The following is a 20615-nucleotide window of genomic DNA, read 5'->3' on the forward strand; positions in this document are numbered from 1 at the left end:
CGTTTTATGAGGAGGGAGGCTATTTTTAAAAATCTGGGTAATAGGTACTGTAACTCTTTTCTTGGAGAAAGCTTGGAATAGGCGGATAAGGAAGAAAGTTTCGAGTTCCTTCCACGCATTAGATAAATGAGGGACCTAGTTCATCACGCTTTGCGAGGATATCTCATATATTAGGTGTAAGAGAAGCGGTGATTGTAAGGAAGGGAAGGGGAGAATGGGGGGTAAATGATGTTACCAGGGGACCTAATAATTTGTCCTAAATGAGATTTAAAAAATTCATTAATGTAAGTAAATTTCATTACTGCCGCTCTCGCTGATTTCTTTTAACCCCATAGAGCGGAGTGTGTGAGGTGAAGAAGGGTAGGGCAGGATGGGGGAGGGATGATAAATGACGATGTAACCAGGGGGCTAATAATTCGTTCAATAAGAGATTTGAAAATATATATATATATATATATATATCTGTAAGTTAATATCATTACTGCCTGCTTCCATTGATCATTTCTTTCAAACCTAAGTTACGCTTATCGGAAGACTATACGCCGATAACACCATTCTTTAACAAGGAGATGCTTTTAATTTATTAAACTGTGTAACTTTCACTAATCTATTTGGAAAAAAATATGCTTTTAAGTTGAAAGACTCAGTAAGGATCAATTAAGTAGAACAAGGATCGTTGCGTGCTGCGTGTAACGATGAAGTTTCCTACATTGGGATGGAAGAGTATCAGGGAGTGTAAGATTGAGTGGGAAGTTAAATGACGGTGTAACTGAGAAATTAAAAAAAATCTTAGTGATAAAATCATTATTGCTTGCTCTTTGCTGATTTAACATTAGAATAAGTGTCTCTAATCATTAGATATTCCTTTAACATACGAGGTTCGGTTGGGGAAGGGGGGGGGGTACTAGACGGATTGACGGGGAAAGAAGATTGGGAGCCAGTGGCGGAGCAAGGGATATTGGTCAGAGGGGCGAGAAAGGTCTGTACGGGCGCTTTCGACTTTATCTAAGCGGAGCGCCACCACAGGTTGGCGCAGAGCGTACAGAAATCTTTTGAGTAAAGATACTCCCTATATGGCCGGAAATGACCCTTTCCGGGCCTTGCTAATTTGCAGATAAACGAAGAATAAATAGGTGTCATCGCCAACAAAATGTGACAAATGTCAATAGGTAGATGAGAGCGCCACAAAAAAGTCAATACTCGCGAATAAGTAAAAGAAGTGATCAATGGCTGAAAAGGGCGCCAGCAGTCCATATTAGTCCGTTGAGGGGGGGTGGGCATCCGCCCCCTGACTGTATTGACGCTCCGCCAATGTTGGGAGCTCAGTGTAGGAAGAGAAGGGGGGAGAGGGAGGGTATTTTTTAACGGTTTGGGTGAGCGTCTGCAATGATTCGTAATGACATGTTATCACAAGCGTTCAACATGCTCAAATAAAAAGAATGAATGAGGAGGAATTCATATCACTTTTCAATCATTTTTTGAAACAAATTGAGCGAATTGATCGCTAGTAATCTTGAAATTGGTTTTATCACGGTCATTGTCATGTTTGTCATATGTACCTTTCTCATATCAAAGAATTCTGTACGTAATGTTATCAGAAATACTTTTAAAATGACACCAAAGAGATTAAAAATTCTTTTCGAATTTGTTAATAATATTGTCTTTTAAGAGACACCGTAGACACGTTGCTCGGTTGGGTTTACTGCAATAGTGGCAAATGGAGACCAATATCCGCACTTAGTGGACCTAATGTTATAGTCGTGCATTGACCTTGAACAGAGGGGCCTACCGTGAAAACGTACGGAAAATTCATCCTTTTATATCTCAGCGAGACAATTCCACTGGATACAATAATACGACTCAAAAGTCCTTAGATGTGGTTATCATAACAATCACAATAAAAGATATGTATGAAAAGCAGAACAAAGATATGATGGAAACTCAATGGTGGACCAAAAAACGATGTCCCTACGGATGCCGTTTAGTGACATTTACATAATTTGTGTGTAGTAGGTTCCGTAGCTCTTTTGTGGAAAAACTTTGTAATATGCTTAAAGTTGGTAGTTCATCCATGCTTTAGATTAATGAGAGACATAGATCATCACGTTTTATGAGGAGGGAGGCTATTTTTAAAAATCTGGGTAATAGGTACTGTAACTCTTTTCTTGGAGAAAGCTTGGAATAGGCGGATAAGGAAGAAAGTTTCGAGTTCCTTCCACGCATTAGATAAATGAGGGACCTAGTTCATCACGCTTTGCGAGGATATCTCATATATTAGGTGTAAGAGAAGCGGTGATTGTAAGGAAGGGAAGGGGAGAATGGGGGGTAAATGATGTTACCAGGGGACCTAATAATTTGTCCTAAATGAGATTTAAAAAATTCATTAATGTAAGTAAATTTCATTACTGCCGCTCTCGCTGATTTCTTTTAACCCCATAGAGCGGAGTGTGTGAGGTGAAGAAGGGTAGGGCAGGATGGGGGAGGGATGATAAATGACGATGTAACCAGGGGGCTAATAATTCGTTCAATAAGAGATTTGAAAATATATATATATATATATATATATCTGTAAGTTAATATCATTACTGCCTGCTTCCATTGATCATTTCTTTCAAACCTAAGTTACGCTTATCGGAAGACTATACGCCGATAACACCATTCTTTAACAAGGAGATGCTTTTAATTTATTAAACTGTGTAACTTTCACTAATCTATTTGGAAAAAAATATGCTTTTAAGTTGAAAGACTCAGTAAGGATCAATTAAGTAGAACAAGGATCGTTGCGTGCTGCGTGTAACGATGAAGTTTCCTACATTGGGATGGAAGAGTATCAGGGAGTGTAAGATTGAGTGGGAAGTTAAATGACGGTGTAACTGAGAAATTAAAAAAAATCTTAGTGATAAAATCATTATTGCTTGCTCTTTGCTGATTTAACATTAGAATAAGTGTCTCTAATCATTAGATATTCCTTTAACATACGAGGTTCGGTTGGGGAAGGGGGGGGGGGGTACTAGACGGATTGACGGGGAAAGAAGATTGGGAGCCAGTGGCGGAGCAAGGGATATTGGTCAGAGGGGCGAGAAAGGTCTGTACGGGCGCTTTCGACTTTATCTAAGCGGAGCGCCACCACAGGTTGGCGCAGAGCGTACAGAAATCTTTTGAGTAAAGATACTCCCTATATCGCCGGAAATGACCCTTTAGGTATAGTTGTCATCGCCAACAAAATGTGACAAATGTCAATAGGTAGATGAGAGCGCAATAAAAAAGTAAATAATCGCGAATAAGTAAAAAGTGTTGAATAGCTGAAAAGGGCGCCAGTTTCCCATTTGAGTCCGCTCCCCCCCCCCGCCTGACTGTACGGACGCTCCCTGTTACTGCCTGCCACTGCCTGTTATGACATTAGAAACAAATACTGATATGAGATGAGTGTGGTATATACCTACTGGCGACTGATAACAGTATTATAGTGCATGTTCTAGCCTTTTGACATCGTATGAATCTAGCAACGTACAGGTACCGTCTGGTACCATTATCCGTTTTGAGTGATATTTAGGGGTTCTAGGACAAAATCCCCCGGACAAAATCCCCCAGACAATATCCCACTGACCCATACAAAGCCTGCCTGCAACAACCAGCGATGGCCCAGGTGTGACAGTCAAGGCATGGGACATTGCACTGGTTAGGGTAAGGTTCAGGGGATTGGTCAGGGTACTAGTGAGGGTACTGGCGAGTGTAACTGTGAGGGCTCCTGTTAGGGTACCTGTGAGGGTACCGGTCAAGGTACTGGTCATGTGACTGGTCAGGGTACCGGTCATCATACTGGTCACTCTACCAGTCAGGGTTCCACTCAGTGTACTGGTTAGGGTACTGGTCAGGATACTGGTCAGGGGACTGGTCCGGAGTTCATTGAGGGTAATTGCAAGGCTACCTGTTAGTGTGGCCATGGGATATAGCTCCATGTTGTGACATTTAAGGGACCGGTCAAGGTACTGGTCAAATTACTGTTTATTGTACCAGTACTAGTAAGGGTACGTGTCAGAGTATGTGTCAGGGTGCCTTTCAGGATACCAGTTGGGATACCGGTCGAGGTACCGGCCGGGGTACAGTCCAGGGTACTGGTCAGGGAGGAGCACCGGTGGGGGTAACTGTCAGGCTCACTATTAAGGTACCGGTCGGGGTATGGTCGGAGTACTGGTCCGGGAACCACTGAGAGTACCAATGGAAATACCGGTGAGGGTACCGGATGACGGTACTGGATGATGATACCGGGGACCGGGATGATGCATTTTTGTAAAGAATTGATGGGATTTTTTATAGCTTGGGGAGATTTTGGCTTGGGTGGATTTTGTCCTAGGGGGATTTTGTCCAGGGGGATTTTGGCTCTGGGGGATTTTGTCCTAGGGGGACTTTGTCTGGGGGATTTTGTCCTGTCACCCTATTTAGGTATTAGTATTGGACCAAAAACAGTATTAATGTCGGCACAAAACAAACGTTAAAGAAAGCTCAAATGTTGTTTGTCCATCTCTAACATCCCTGGTGGAACCATGGAACTATTTGAAAATTGTCAGCACTGTGGCAAGTCCCCAGACATTTTGATATGTTACCATTATAGTTAACAAATTGGGTAAGCCTGTTCAGGGAATGATGATAAGCAGCCCCTCCACTTTTATGTTTTTGACAAAATACTATACACTCAAAGCCAGATTTTTAAAGCAAAAAAATTATGTCTCAGGAACTAATGGTATACTGGCAGTTTTGAACTAAAATCGACAGTGAATATTACATGAATTTCATCAGAACATAATTTAAGTAATGTATAAATGCATGCGCAGTTTTCACTCCTCAGAGGAATACTGCTACAAACAGTCAAACAACAAACAATTTTCAATTGATCAGGAATACAACAGAAAGTGTCCCTTTCTGTACACTACTGTACAGTATACTGTGTTGCTGACTCAAAACATAAACAGAGATAGAGGCAGTGAATGTGATTGCTTAAAATTCATCAAAAATTGTTGACGATTTACTTTTTTAAACTTCTACCCAGAAATCTGGCTTATTACCAAACACATACAGTAGTGGAGATTAGCATGATATTAAAAGACGAGACACAATAAAAATTGTACAATCATATTCAAGCAGTTGATTGTAATTTCAATCCCAGTTTATATTTTCCACAAGATTTATTTCACATAAACCAGGATACTTGCACTATTACATTACCTCAATTTGCTGACCTCTCTCATACATGAGAAACATTTTGGGAACTAACTTATACCTCAAGTATTTATCTAGACTTACCAATATAGGCACATGTATCCAATACCGTAACCAATGCAAATTACCACAATATCATGGAGTTTCCATGCTTGGAGGGACAAAATTATACACAATACCCCTGGATTGCACAATTTCATACCTATAGTTACAAATGTTGTGGTTTTACAGTATGTTTCATTGGGCTGCACTAGGTTTCCATGACATTGGTGCTAGTTGCATGTGCCTTTGCTGTATTCACTCCCCTCAATTTTGAGGGGAAATAATTTAATTTTGTTTAAAGAATAAACTGGTTCTTGGTGTAATAAAAGACCACAAGCTTTCAGTAATTAAGTCAGGCCTAACATTGTAAACTTTCCCATAGCATAAACCCCTGAACCCAACTTGTAGAATTGTGAAACTGTGGTTCAGGAACAATGCAGCATCCCCCTGGAGATTTTGAGGGATATAAGTTTGAAAGATTTTATAGTAGTAATCTGCTTAACAAATACCCTTAGTCCTGCACAAGTATCTGTGTGGTGGTTGTTGAAAATTACTGTACTATGGCTTGCTGATCTTGCTTGGAATACAAAATTAAAACATCTTAAAACATGAGAAATGCATTTAAGAACAGTTAAAGCAAGGTAAGGCAGCAAAATATCCAGTAACCTCAACACTTAAGCATCAGGACCACTTCAGTTGTATAACAAGTTCCATGTTCTTGACAAGCAGCTGCAAATGTTCCCTAATACTTACAAAAACATGTACAGTAGTGCCACAATGTCACCAAACTAAAATATTTCAAGAAGTACATTGCAAAAGAATGAGTCCATTTATACAGTTAAATATGTAGAAGACTTCCCATGAAGACTGGTCTGCATTCTCTTGGTTCTGTCTGCTTGAAGCTTATAATATTAATTTCCTCTATCTTTTATATGGTGTAACAGTGTAACATATCCTGGAACTAGTTAGTTTTCTGTTACTGCTACTACATTACTGTGCCAATCCAACAACTATTCCCAGCAACTTCCTAACTCCATTGAAAGATGTGCTGTGTCCCAGAGGATATACATGAGATGTGTGAATCTACTTCGTGATTTACAGGACATACTTTTGCTTTGCTTGGCATCGGCTTCTATGCAAGCTTTTAATTGATAAGCCCAACAAGGAGCTACTGTATACCACTATGTACAGCATGATGAAAAGCTTGGTTGATGATTGTATTCACCCCACTGTAAACTGTGTGATAATCTTGCCTGGCATTTCTAATTAGAGCATATCCTTTGCTGTATTAGCCTGTAGATCTATCCATCTGTTGGTACAAAAAGAAAAGCTTTCTCTTAAAGATATGCTGATTTGGTCCCAATTATAGCACGCGCAATATAGCTTGGAATGTTTTGCGATTACCGAATAGACCTCACACACTACAAATGAAGAAAACAATGAACTGCTTTACAAAACTAAATCTCCTGTAATTCAGCCAATAGTTTAATCATCTCACAACCTTTCATATATACTATTTTCACTGTAAATTTCAATTCGTTTATCCATCCCATTTTGGGCCCATTAATTCTTGATTCATCTTGCCTTGTATACAACATTACACATTTTATTTATGCAGCCATGAAACAGCTCCCTACCATAGCAAGTGCTTTTAAAAGTTGCAAGTCATTCAAGCTTTACCAATTGTAAAGATTTCAAAATTTAAATATACATGTACATTTTATGTGGACCTAGTCTGACAATTTGGTGTTGTCTTGCATTGACCTTTAAGATTAAAAACCAGAGAGTGGATATAGCTCTAGTGTAGTTAAATACTATGGACATAGAGGAAAAGATACCACCACATTAACCAGATCATACAAAAGTTTTCATCCCTTCTGATTGTTTCTTTCTTCATTCCATAACTTTGGAATAAATTACCTCAGATGTTACTCGTATTTGAGATAATAGAGTCCTATGGTATCAAGTTTATGCGATGTCGAACCTACAGAATATTAACTTACTTTTTGGTTAATTCAGAAAATATCTTCCATTTTGCTGTCAATGATGCAGTAGGTCACCACATCAGTCTGTCCCAGACGGCATCTGTGCTCTAGCTATGATTGCTGTCGTTCCAACATTGACTTTTTCACTGCATGGCAGCTACATCGTACAGTGTTATTCCCTTGGATAGTGGGCTGTTGTCATTCATCTTGAGATTGAGAATGTTGATCATCAAATTTGTCTGAGAAAACATTAACAGTGCCAATCAAATAAATATCAAATGGTCAGAGTGAAGATGTGCATTATTTCAATTTTTATTGTACACTTCTCTCCAATATATTTTGGGCCAATACAGAGCTCAGATCTTAAACACTGAATATTGCACATTTAGTCAACTTGGTATTACTTATGGATCTAAATAGACTTAACAAAATGACTTACAGTATATGCAAGGGAGGGGATAGAAGGCTTTATCAAATTTTTGTGTTATATAGATTTTTGGAGGATGGTAACTTTTAATTAGGTGCACTCAGCTTTTGTAATAGTTACATTATGGAAATGTACTGACTCAATAACCTTTTGGATGCATGGCATTGTTGTTTTGTACAAATTTTGGCTAGTTATAAATAAGACACTTGAAACACAATGCATCACTTGAGAGACTTAGATTAAAGGTATTCTGCATTGGCCCAAATTTGATGCTGGATTTTCTAGTATTATATCCTTTAACTGTTTTTATTGATACCCTCACTGGGATATTCAGACATCTTACAGTACAGTGGTGTCTAGAATGTCTGAGAATATTTTGGAGAGTAAAGACTTCCAAGAACTTTTTGAAAAGTTCTAGCAATTATAGCATCTTTTACTCAATACAGGCTACTTGTAAGTTACATTTGCATGGTGACTTCAGTCTATAATAATCTAGGCATAGCTACTGTACAGTATAGTAAAGGCTTCATAATTGACGCACCCCCGTAATTGACGCACCTTAAATTATTACTAGCAACGATACAGCAGGCCACCTAAACTTTTTTTGCAGCCAAACAGAATTACATATTTCATGAGTTTGAATCCATTTGAGGTATTTGCTGACCAAATTGTGGTATTTTTTAAGCTTTTAACACCCTCCCCCCGGTTTGGCACATTTTTTGGCCATTTGGAAATCTTACACCCTTAAAATACCCAACATTACCTCAATATGAGAACACTACTCTCTGGGACATGACCTGTCAGAGCTTAGAGGCTCAGAGCATAGCAAACAGCATCTAAAGTCAATGGATGTATACCAAGGCCTACACTACAGTTAGCTTATCGACGAATGTGTCAATTTAGGGGTATGAAAGAACTTGACACGGCAGACATTTTGTGGTCAAATTCTGCTCAATTGTATGGTGCATAAGCACAGAACCTTAAATATTTTGAGATTAGAACATTTCTGAGGAACTACACATATGAAAAAAAAAAAGTTGAGTAATTTGGATTTTTTCTTGATAGATATCATTGATCAAATCCTTAAGTGCGTCAATTATAAGCCCACCATGCTACAGTATCTGGTCATGATTAGGGCAATGTACAGTAACATAATTGTCCAGCAAAATCTAAGGCCATATATGATACATACATGCACAGTAGGCTAAAAAGTTAAGCTGACCTACTTGAAATCTAATTTCTCTGGCAGTTGGTATTAATTTGTAGCTCAAACTACAGACCAGTTTACCCTTGACCCAATGCTAAGGTAGTGTTAGGACTTGGACTATGGCCCTAGGCTACAGCCGAACGTAGGCTAGGCCTTACAAGTTTTAGGCTAGAAGCTAGTCTAGACTATAGTATTGAAATATGGGTATGAACAAATAACGTGAAGCTGTATGCAACAACGTTACAATATCAACATTATTAATATCACCAAACTTTATTGACTAATCTCATGGACCTTACCTGAAGTTGTTGGTGAGACGTTTTCGTTTTAACGGTACTTTTTTAAGAAAAAGTCAACAAGGAAAGAACCTGGGCACGAAAACCAAACTACCCGGCGAACGACTGACCCGATCTCAAGCCCAGTCCCCTTGCATCGAGAGGAAACAGATACTACACATCATCTTATATTAGCCGAAACTGTTATTGGGTTGCATGCAATGCAGCCGACGGGTATGCTTTAGCGTTAGCCCTGGCGTATACAGTGTACACAGTGTAGAGCGTATACACTGAATACAGGCTACTGCCGCTGTCAAGAAAACTACGGATGCCTGTACGTCAGGTCAACTTATATACCAACTGGGGGATATACTTTGATAGCAAGACTTAGGTTTACCGTAAGGGTTTGACCAATTGGATTTTTCCTTGCCAAATGACCCAAAAAGTAGGTAGCAACTTATAACGACTGATATGCAGTCCTAGTACCATAAGGTATACTGATATAAAATTTCAAGTTGATCCAATCATTTCACCTCAGGTAAACCTAAGCACCAACTTGGAGAAGTAAACGTAAATACCAATCCAGTGCTATATATATATATATATATATATATATATATATATATATATATATATATATATATATATGTTAAATAATAGTAACTCCAACAACATTCAACTCTGTTAAGGCTTTCTAAACACTGTGATCTGCTGTAAATGATATCTTTCGTTTCCTTCTGTTTTGCTTATGCCAAAACTGCCGTTTGAAATTTGTTTGGTTGTTAATCTTCTAAAACGTTATTTATGCTTTCTCAAATCCAACTGTCGGCTTGTTACATTATTATTTATGTAGGTGGAGATTGTACAAAAAAGGACTTTTTTTTAATGTATTCACCTGTGATATTGGCACCCAACTATTGACTAAAATAATCATAAAAAATATTGAGACTATGTACAGTGTAGCTTGTGTTGGCGATGTTGTTTTATTCGCTTTTTAAATTTTAATCAAAGCTTCACAGAGATTGAGACACTGAAAAAGATGTTTTCCTCAAAATGTAGACACATCTTGAAGTTAATAACTAAAGATTATATTATTCACTTACAGAAAAGCTCAGCAAGTAGAGTTGGTGTCCATTGCCAGATAATTTACAAAGTTGCAAAGTCTGCCAAATCTAAGGATATTGAGTCTATTCCTCTTTGTAATTTTATACCACATTTATTACATAGAAACATTAAGTCACAATCTAGCAATCAATGAACATAATCCTGTTAAGTTCCTCAAGTCATTCACAATACAAGTGGTCAAGCCTCATTCATATTAATGTACCTGACCACATGGTGTATATACCTCAATAAAGTCTCTTAGCATGTGTGTATTGGTTTGAATTTATTGGTAATAAGTTGATGACTCGAAAAACGGATATGGTATCAATATGTTTGTTATTGTTTGATTTGAGGTGCATTATGAAACGCATGGCATGAACTCACCAAATTGGCACGCTAATAGTTCTTCAAAAACAATCATTCCTGATTAACCTCACTTATGGTCTTTGTTTCTTTTCCGCCTGGTCTCAACGTTGTTACTAGGGCGGTGAGGGAAGAGGTGGGGGGGGGGTATTCAGGAATATGAGAAACTGATTTGAAATTGAAACGAGAAATATATATTTCTCCTTCATTGAGTTGATCATAAGTCAATGTTACCTTTGCGCAAACCCTCCGTATTCCAAAAGAAAGCAGAGCATAGAAAAATGTTACCAACTTTATTTGTAAGTAAGAGACCGTTGCAGAGTCGTAGATATACGGCTCTGGTCCGTTTGCTGTGTTTTGATGTCATACTACCTGTTGTAGGACTAAAGCCATATACCTGAACTATTATGTGATTTTATACTGTAATTATGAATTTGAGACCGTGGTACCCCATCATAGAACATGTTTGGTGAAGACAGGGGATCAAGTAACGAATATTTGGAGTACTAATTCCGTCTCTGCTTCCTTCCATGTAATTGCATATATTAGTTTCCAGTGGATCTGGTTCAAGCAATGGAGGTACCTCGGTTCCGGTTGACCCCATTTCATACCCTACGACAGCAGAGGAATCGGAAGTATCTACTACCAATGATGGTAAGCTACTTGTTTTATGCTGAGATGAACCGTACCCCCAAATACATTGCATTTGAATCCTTCCTTGGTATTGTAGAACACTTCTAACTTTTGTTTTGTTTTGCCTGTCATATTTTCAATGTGAACTTTAGTCATCATGTAACAATGTTGTAGGACTATATCCATATGCCTAGGTTATTATATAATATTATACTGTAATTAGTTGTTTAGGTTCGTGGTACCCCCACCATAGAACATGTTTGGTGAAGACAGGGGATCAAGTAACGAATATTTGGAGTACTAATTCCGTCTCTGCTTCCTTCCATGTAATTGCATATATTAGTTTCCAGTGGATCTGGTTCAAGCAATGGAGGTACCTCGGTTCCGGTTGACCCCATTTCATACCCTACGACAGCAGAGCAGTCGGAAGTATCTACTACCAATGATGGTAAGCTACTTGTTTTATGCTGAGATGAACCGTACCCCCAAATACCTTGCATTTGAATCCTTCTTTGGTATTGTAGAACACTTCTAACTTTTGTTTTGTTTTGCCTGTCATATTTTCAATGTGAACTTTAGTCATCATGTATAACATGGGCTTAGGCTGCATGTAACAATGTTGTAGGACTATATCCATATTCCTAGGTTATTATGTAATATTATACTTAAATTAGTTGTTCAGGTTCGTGGTACCCCCACCATAGAACATGTTTGGTGAAGACAGGGGATCAAGTAACGAATATTTGGAGTACTAATTCCGTCTCTGCTTCCTTCCATGTAATTGCATATATTAGTTTCCAGTGGATCTGGTTCAAGCAATGGAGGTACCTCGGTTCCGGTTGACCCCATTTCATACCCTACGACAGCAGAGCAATCGGAAGTATCTACTACCAATGATGGTAAGCTACTTGTTTTATGCTGAGATGAACCGTACCCGCAAATACATTGCATTTGAATCCTTCCTTGGTATTGTAGAACACTTCTAACTTTTGTTTTGTTTTGCCTGTCATATTTTCAATGTGAACTTTAGTCATCATGTTTAACATGGGCTTAGGCTGCATGTAACAATGTTGTAGGACTATATCCATATTCCTAGGTTATTATGTAATATTATACTTAAATTAGTTGTTCAGGTTCGTGGTACCCCCACCATAGAACATGTTTGGTGAAGACATGGGATCAAGTAACGAATATTTGGAGTACTAATTCCGTCTCTGCTTCCTTCCATGTAATTGCATATATTAGTTTCCAGTGGATCTGGTTCAAGCAATGGAGGTACCTCGGTTCCGGTTGACCCCATTTCATACCCTACGACAGCAGAGGAATCGGAAGTATCTACTACCAATGATGGCAAGCTACTTGTTTTATGCTGAGATGAACCGTACCCCCAAATACATTGCATTTGAATCCTTCCTTGGTATTGTAGAACACTTCTAACTTTTGTTTTGTTTTGCCTGTCATATTTTCAATGTGAACTTTAGTCATCAGGTTTAACATGGGCTTAGGCTGCATGTAACAATGTTGTAGGACTATATCCATATGCCTAGGTTATTATGTAATATTATACTGTAATTAGTTGTTCAGCTTCGTGGTACCCCCACCATAGAACATGTTTGGTGAAGACAGGGGATCAAGTAACGAATATTTGAAGTACTAATTCCGTCTCTGCTTCCTTCCATGTAATTGCATATATTAGTTTCCAGTGGATCTGGTTCAAGCAATGGAGGTACCTCGGTTCCGGTTGACCCCATTTCATACCCTACGACAGCAGAGGAATCGGAAGTATCTACTACCAATGATGGTAAGCTCCTTGTTTTATGTTGTTAAGTTACATCTAATAAATCCCCTTCATCCCTCCCCTTCCCTCCTTAATTTTTTCATACAATTTACTGTTAGTTAATGCACTTAAAGAAGAAGTGAGCCCACAGAACATTAGTAACATCTTCATTTACATTCGTGGTTATCATTTGATAAATATATGACCCCCTCCCGGCTAATACTAGTTTCAATCTGTTTAGGAAATATCCGTGTGTTCAATATTGCCAGAACTGTACATTGTAGTGAGGCACTTATTGCAAGAGTACCCCACAATAAAACATTTTTTGGTGAAGACAGCAGATCAAATAAACAACGTTTGCAATACTAAATCTGTTTCACTCTTTTTTACCATGACATTACTCACATTCTAGTTACCAGTGAACTTGGGTCAAGTAATGAGGGTACCTCGCTTCCGGTTGACGCCACATCATACACCACGATCCGTACAAACTGCCTTACGAGTAATGGCAGTGTTATCCAGGTAAGAGTTAGGAACAGCCTTATTTCGATAATGTTTCGATGTAATTCAAATATTTAATTATCATAGCATTGCTATTATTTAGTTCCATTTAGTCAAGTTTCATTTTAAGAATGATTAGAGTGCAACCTATTGAAAGTTTCAGTCCACTGTTGCGTTTTACATGTGAGTAATACAAATTCGAAAAATGGATAAAAAAAATGATGGGAGCCAGATGGAATCATTAAATATTTGTTCATTAACCTTCATTTTCAAGTTATATAATAAACTAATCGATAAGCCTGATTGTAAAGTTGTTGACAATGTACGGCGGATTTTAGTTTCAAGTTCTTTGTAGAATTGACGTGACATATTTTTGGTAACAACGGAATTATAAATATATCTGCATGGAAGAATGTACCGTTGTACTCGTTGTTCTTGGTAAAGAAGACAAAGGAATAACGCAAAACAAAGACAAAGGTTTTATCAACTGTACCATGAAACAAATTTCAGTGAAGTGATTTGCGAGCTAATTTGGACCGTTATGTGTCTTCCCACATACAGTAAAGTAAAACTGCATAGTAACTTAGCGTTTTAGTGTGAAGTTAGTCTTTTTCTGAACAAGCTAGATCATCTTCACGAACCCGCTCAATTTAGCCAAGTTGATTTTACGCTGTTAGAACCATTTGAATTCATAATAAATTATTGCTCATTTGGAATACAGACAATTGTATCATACATCATTTAATCTAAGATGATATTTTAAACCTATCTTGGAAGCTTTGGGTAGGTTTATTATTTAAGTACAAGTTTATTTGATTGGTGTGTGTGTGTGTCTGTTTGCATTGTTTCGTCTTGTATTTGAATAAAAAAGTTTTAATTAACCATTTCTCTCTACTGGTACAAGATTGAAGATAGTATATTGATAGTATATTGCATACAGTGAACCATAAATCCTTAATTATATGTTTTGTCTTTCAAATTATTTTGTCCTAATTTTCCTGTCGGTTTAATTTACATCATAATTTAACTTTTGAACTCTAAAGACTTGATTTATCTTTTGATTCAGAATGGTTCTCTTCTCGTGAATGAAGACTGTACAAGGATTTCAACCTGTGATAATGGAGTAATGAACTACAATGATCTCTACCAGTGTAGCTCTGATGCGGTTTGTGAAGTCCGTAACGATGTACGCAAATGTTACTGCATGAGTGGTTACCATGGTAATGGAGTGAATTGTACAAAACACATGGCCGACTGTAAGGATTGGTACGATGCTGGAAACACTACTAATGGTATTTATACTATCATACCAACTAACTGGAGTGGAGCATTATTTGATGTTTCCTGTAACATGACTGACGGAGGAGGATGGACGGTAAGTCTAGTATGACATCCTATAGTATAGACGATATATAGTTTATATAATATGACTGACGGAGGAGTTTGGACGGTAAGGCTAGTATGACATCCTATAGTATAGACGATATATTGTACATGTATAACTTGACTGACGGAGGAGTATGGACGGTAACTCTAGAATTACATCATATAGTATAGACGATATATTGTTTATGTATAATATGACGGACGGAGGAGGATGGACGGTAAGTCTATAGTTTGACATCTTATTGTATAGACGATTGTATATTTTAATATTACTGACGGGGGATGATGGACGGTAGGTCTAGCATGACATCTTATAGTTTATACGATATATTGTATATGTATAATATGACTGACATGGGAGGATAGACGGTAGATCTGTTATAACTGCCTTTTGTATAGACGGTATATTTGATTTTCACTAGAGAGGGGAGGTGTGACACAAAACCCAAACAGCAAACCTAATCCACCCAAACAAACCACACCCCAACACAACCGCACCCAGACACCACCACAACCTCGTATCTGCGCACTGTCTACAGTTTTACAGTGTAAACATGTTCCTCTTTGCGTTATACCTTTTCACATTACTCTTTAGGTTGTGAAAAGGCAAACTCATTTTCTGTTTCTCATTTTAATGCATTGCATAATTTACGCTAACACTTTCCTTTACATCCTTTGACCACATAACCTGTGGCGTATTACGTAAATAAGTAATGCACTATAAAAAATCATACTATTATATCCTACTTACACATGTTTAAGGTTGTGGGCATTTTTGACCTTATTACGTCATAACTCTAGTCTATTTTGTCATTTTGATATATACAACAACGGGCCATATGCAATTTTTACCTCTTGGAGTTTAGCCTCTGACCTTGGGCGCTATGATGAATGTCTTTTCTTTTCCGGATTGAGAATGGGGGAGAAGTTGCTGACATCTTTAGTTTAGACAACCACATGCATGTAATTTAGTTGCTCGCTACAATAATTGAGAATAAATAACATCTCTTTTAAAAGAAACTGGTATAACAGTTTCAGTATTATATTTCTCTCCCCCTATCAATCAGGTATTCCAACGTCGCGTTAATGGTTCTGTTGATTTCAGTCGTACCTGGATCAGCTACAGAGAAGCTTTGGTGAGCTCGATCATGAGTTCTGGTTGGGTAATGATAAGCTGTATTACCTCACCAATCAAGGCAATTATCAACTCCGGGTTGATTTTGTGAGCAGAGATGGTGATCCATTCTATGCTAACTTTGACCGGTTCCGTATCAACAATGAAAGTGACAACTATCGACTGTCTGGATTGGGAAACTACAGCGGAAATGCAGGTTTGTGAACAGATAGTTTATTGTTTGCTTAAACGTCATAACAGTGAATGGATTATTTTCAATATAGTGGTAATATTTGGATGTCGAATATGTTTGGACTAAGTCTGGCAATTTATGTCTTTATACGTGACCTACAAGTTGTCATACCATGGTTATACACGTAATAATAATATGAATTAAACATTTCCCACAAGTTTTATCAAAGATAGTGATTTTTTTTACATTGATTTCGCTTACGTAAATTATGAGTAACTCCTTACCCGTATAAAGTTTGCATTTTATTACCACTTTACCACTTTACACACTTACCACATTATAGTATGATAATAGAGATTGGATAGTTGATAATTTGATAACTCGTGAAGTTTTGAGATAATTTCCCAACTATGATGCATATTACTCTATCACGACGTTGATTGTTTATGGTTTTATTTTCAACTCAATATGCATTACCATAATTAAAATGCATTCATGTTATTGTTTAATATTCAGGTGGTGCTGGAAGTTTAAATGATCGCTTGAATTATTCCTTCAGTACCTCGGACAAGAACAATGGAGGATGTTTGGATGACTACCATTGTGGCTGGTGGTTCCGAGAATGTAGGAGACGTTGCCTCAATGGTGACTATCATGCAGCACGGAATGTAAGGTCAGGTATATCCTGGTATACACCGTCTGGTTCCTATGATAATATCAAGTATACTGAGATGAAGATAAGGCCTGTCTAGGGCGTTGCAGATGTTTAGAATAATGCTCAGCTTTGAATTAACTAGATATAGCTTAAACATTATACACAGAGAATGATGATAAACTGATCACCATCGGCAGTGAAAAAAAATCATTAATGTGAAAATAAAGAAACAAGACACATTAAAAATAGTTAATTGTTAAATATCCGTGTTTAGACCTGCTATCATTCTTATAATGATGTATATTTATTCCTTATTTTGCTTGGTTGTCGTGTTTTTTTTTCTGTTTGTTCCTTTGGTTTTGTCCATTATGTTATAATAACCTGTTATCGTTCACACCTCACATATCAATAGTCGATTGACTAATGTGTGTGATTTGTTGCCTTTAGTTTCTGAATGATAAATACAGATTTACGTTAAAGCTGATAATTATAACCTCAGCTGACAGACTTACTTAGAAACAGAATCATTCTAATACAGATGCTTATTAGGCAAAGTGAATTAGGATAATTGTTCTATTGTACAAGGTTGCAGTTTGTAGGTTAAATTTATCGGTCATTACAAAGTAATAGGTAAATACTGACGTTTGTTTTAAATTGTAACTGACATACTTTCTCACCAGGATTTAATCATCTACTCTGGCTGTTTTGTAACAAACTTTAAATTAAGCAGGAAAAGTTATCGTTGTTAACAATCTACATTAATGATTATAAAACAGTCTATGTACTATCATTCTTTAGAAAACCTCTCTGTCGATCCAGAAATTATAGCAAATTTATTCGAGAAATATCTGGGAAGAAGAAAAAACAGAAAAGAACATCAAGACAGAGAGATTAATATTAGTATATATTACGTAATTTGTTGGGCGACGAAATTAGTAATAATCTCAAAGTTGTAGGCAAACACGGATAATGCCGGACGAAGAATTGGCTAAGATTTTATTTATTCGCTGATCATTAATGGTACAGGCGAAGCAAAGCCATATCAATTATTTATTTCTAGTTAATATCCATCCTCTTTCCCTTCCCTTCTCATCGTGTTCAATTATCATTGAGTATTATTTCACTTTAATCTATTACAAATGATTATAGAAAGAAAAAAAATCAATTTTTAACATATATTTATAAATGTCATTTGAAGATTCGTTGAATATATGTAGTCACTCAAAAGTTAGCTTATTTCTTGCTATTGCCCTCTTCGTCGTTCTTTCTGTCTCCATTATGTCTCCAAAATCTCTTCTATCGTTTTAAACAATTCCAGATTAACCAACCACTATCGTGCAACAGATATATTAAATGGATTATCCATCCGTAATATGCCAATTTACTTAATTCGCGACTCCCAAATCTGATAATTTACATAATCCGTCCTCGATATATCACTTTAGAACCCTTTTGTAGTTTCCATCATTAAAGAAACTGTCATTATCCATCCCGCTCCGTCATCCCCATCAGCATCGGAATCAGTTTCCCTACATCGGAACCAGCTTCAACGGTCCCACTTCTTCCTTTTTAAAATCCTGGATTCGCCTCAGATGACAATACGTAATTGCAATGACTTATGACTGTTAAGTGAATGCAGTATTAAATTTGACATTTTCGAGACAATTAAGGACATTAAATCTTTAGTGTGTGTGTGGAGGGGGAAGGGGTGGTGGTGGTTGCAGGGGTTAAGCTGGGTTATCTAACATATTAAGTATTCATTGTCATCGGGCTACTATAATAAATATGAACATCACAAATGACACTCAGTTACACATATTAGACATTATCTTTCATGAGAGTTGCTCTCTTTCTCTCAAAGTATTTAATATAACATATGGATAGTTTAAAAAACACATTTTAATGTGAATTGATTGCCTTTTACTGATTTTCTACCTCAGTATAATTATTCAACACAAGTAAAGAATAACACTTATCCACTGTTTATTATTATCACATGAAGTTGATCGCATAGTCTTTAGCACGTCAATATAGGTGAAGAGTTGATATATTTCGAGGTCGGATAATTACTGTAGGCTGAGCAAAGGGCAGAGGTATACTATTATCTTTAATTTGTTCATATTTGGCAAACCTAATATCACACTAAACCAAAAACATCCCAAACTGGAATTTATTTTACCAAAATAATCCTCCAGCTAAACTAACTTGAATTAATTACTTTAGACTGTCTCTGATTGGTGAATAATAAGTCGAGACCCTAACTTTGGGGGACTGACGGACGCGGCACAGCCGAGTTCATTATTGCGTAAACTGTTGGGTCGAGACTGCTTGTTCACCAATAACAGGCAGCCTAAATTAAATTATTCATAAATAACGGATGGTCAGAATATGATGTCATATCATCCAATCATATACGCAAGAATGAAAAATAACATATAGAAAGTGTATGTATGGGTCATAACATGGGTCCGTTTGCTGGGGAAGGTTAATGTATGAGTGGTCTGCATTCGATAATTTGATATTATGCAATAATAACTCGCTTCTGTTTCCTTAATGTATGATGACGTTATGTCCAGCTAGTTAGCGCGCAAAATACTTCTTTGAATAACACCTCATATGTAATTCTTTTAATCCTCTTTTATTTTCGTTTTTTTCTTTATTTCCCCACTTTCTCAGGAATGACAAAGATATACCATACACCCACAAAACTTATAATATTTAGCAATTAATCCAGTTTCACCAACTAACAGTATAAAATTAGTGTGCGTTTGATATAGAACTAACATTAAACATAAGACAACTATAAACATGTTAATGTACAGAATCATCCAAGGAATGTAATCAATCTCGTTTTACAAGCTTATTATGGATGTGAAATTCTATGGTTGCATTGTTATTCAAATTGGAAGTAACGCTGGAAAAATATACATAGTAGTGAAATAACTTTTTGATAGTGTGCCTTCTCTCGGGCCGAAGCCTAGCCTAATCCCTGTCCTCAAAGATCTGGAGAATATCTGACATCCACAGAGTAAAGATAATTGGTTTATACTTCATATATCTCATTTTTTCTTTATGGCTGACCCTGAGTATATCTCTTAGCGTTTAAAGGTATCTTGCTCTCAAGACTGTGCTATTGGAAGTTAGAATTGAAGTGTCCATTAAACTATTCACGTCCTATATCAAAATGTTCGTGGATTATATCTTAATGATCACTTTTGGCAGACAATTCATTTTGTTATGCTGTAAATCGTTAACCCAATGCCATCAGTCAATATTGTACATTAAACCATATGAAATGAGCCATTAAACATCTCGCGTCAATAAATTAAATTGGGATGCCGACTTTGTCTAACACGTTGACCATTGGCTCAGTTCATCAATTGCACACAAATCTTCATAGGAAAACATGTTGTGGATAAATGACATGTTGTCAAGGATAAATGGTGTTTTGTGGTTTGTATGAAGGTAAAACCACATATTTTGATTGAATTATTAGCATTAATAAAATAATAGGTTAACATTAACATTTAGGCCTACAGCGACCTACAGAACTAGCAATAGAGTTTTCCCCTTAACCTTAAACTAAGGGAAATCGAAAGTAAGATTCTGCCAAAGTCATCGTTTAGTATCTAACGGATGATAAATTTGTATAGTTATAGGTTTTTTCCTGGCTTTAATGTTATTGCTCTATATGAAGATATCAAAATATGAAGGGGTTTCACAACCGTCTTTGTTA

General features: G+C 37.0%; 2 protein-coding genes and 1 long non-coding RNA gene across 8 annotated transcripts in view; 1 reads left to right on the top strand and 2 right to left on the bottom strand.

Annotated features, from left to right (window-relative positions):
• Positions 1–18099, top strand: part of LOC139973147 (uncharacterized) — a 36751-nt gene extending 18652 nt beyond the window's left edge. Inside the window, exons 3-6 of the mRNA XM_071979618.1 lie at positions 13443–13552; positions 14598–14906; positions 15985–16248; positions 16741–18099. Coding sequence (XP_071835719.1) covers positions 13443–13552; positions 14598–14906; positions 15985–16143 — 578 coding nt within the window. The 3' untranslated portion in view covers positions 16144–16248; positions 16741–18099. The remainder of the gene's footprint in view (positions 1–13442; positions 13553–14597; positions 14907–15984; positions 16249–16740) is intronic.
• LOC139973144 (uncharacterized) overlaps positions 1–20615 on the bottom strand; it is an 83218-nt gene that overhangs the window by 39302 nt on the left and 23301 nt on the right. The gene's annotated exons all lie outside the window — the stretch shown is intronic.
• LOC139974021 (uncharacterized) lies at positions 4835–9552 on the bottom strand. The gene is made up of 3 exons (XR_011795369.1): positions 9178–9552; positions 7263–7483; positions 4835–6568 (listed from the first exon to the last, which is right to left on the bottom strand). It is a non-coding gene; the product is annotated as an uncharacterized lncRNA (long non-coding RNA).

The sequence above is a fragment of the Apostichopus japonicus genome, chromosome 9 (assembly GCF_037975245.1).
Source record: "Apostichopus japonicus isolate 1M-3 chromosome 9, ASM3797524v1, whole genome shotgun sequence".
Taxonomy (NCBI): Eukaryota; Metazoa; Echinodermata; class Holothuroidea; order Aspidochirotida; family Stichopodidae; genus Apostichopus; species Apostichopus japonicus.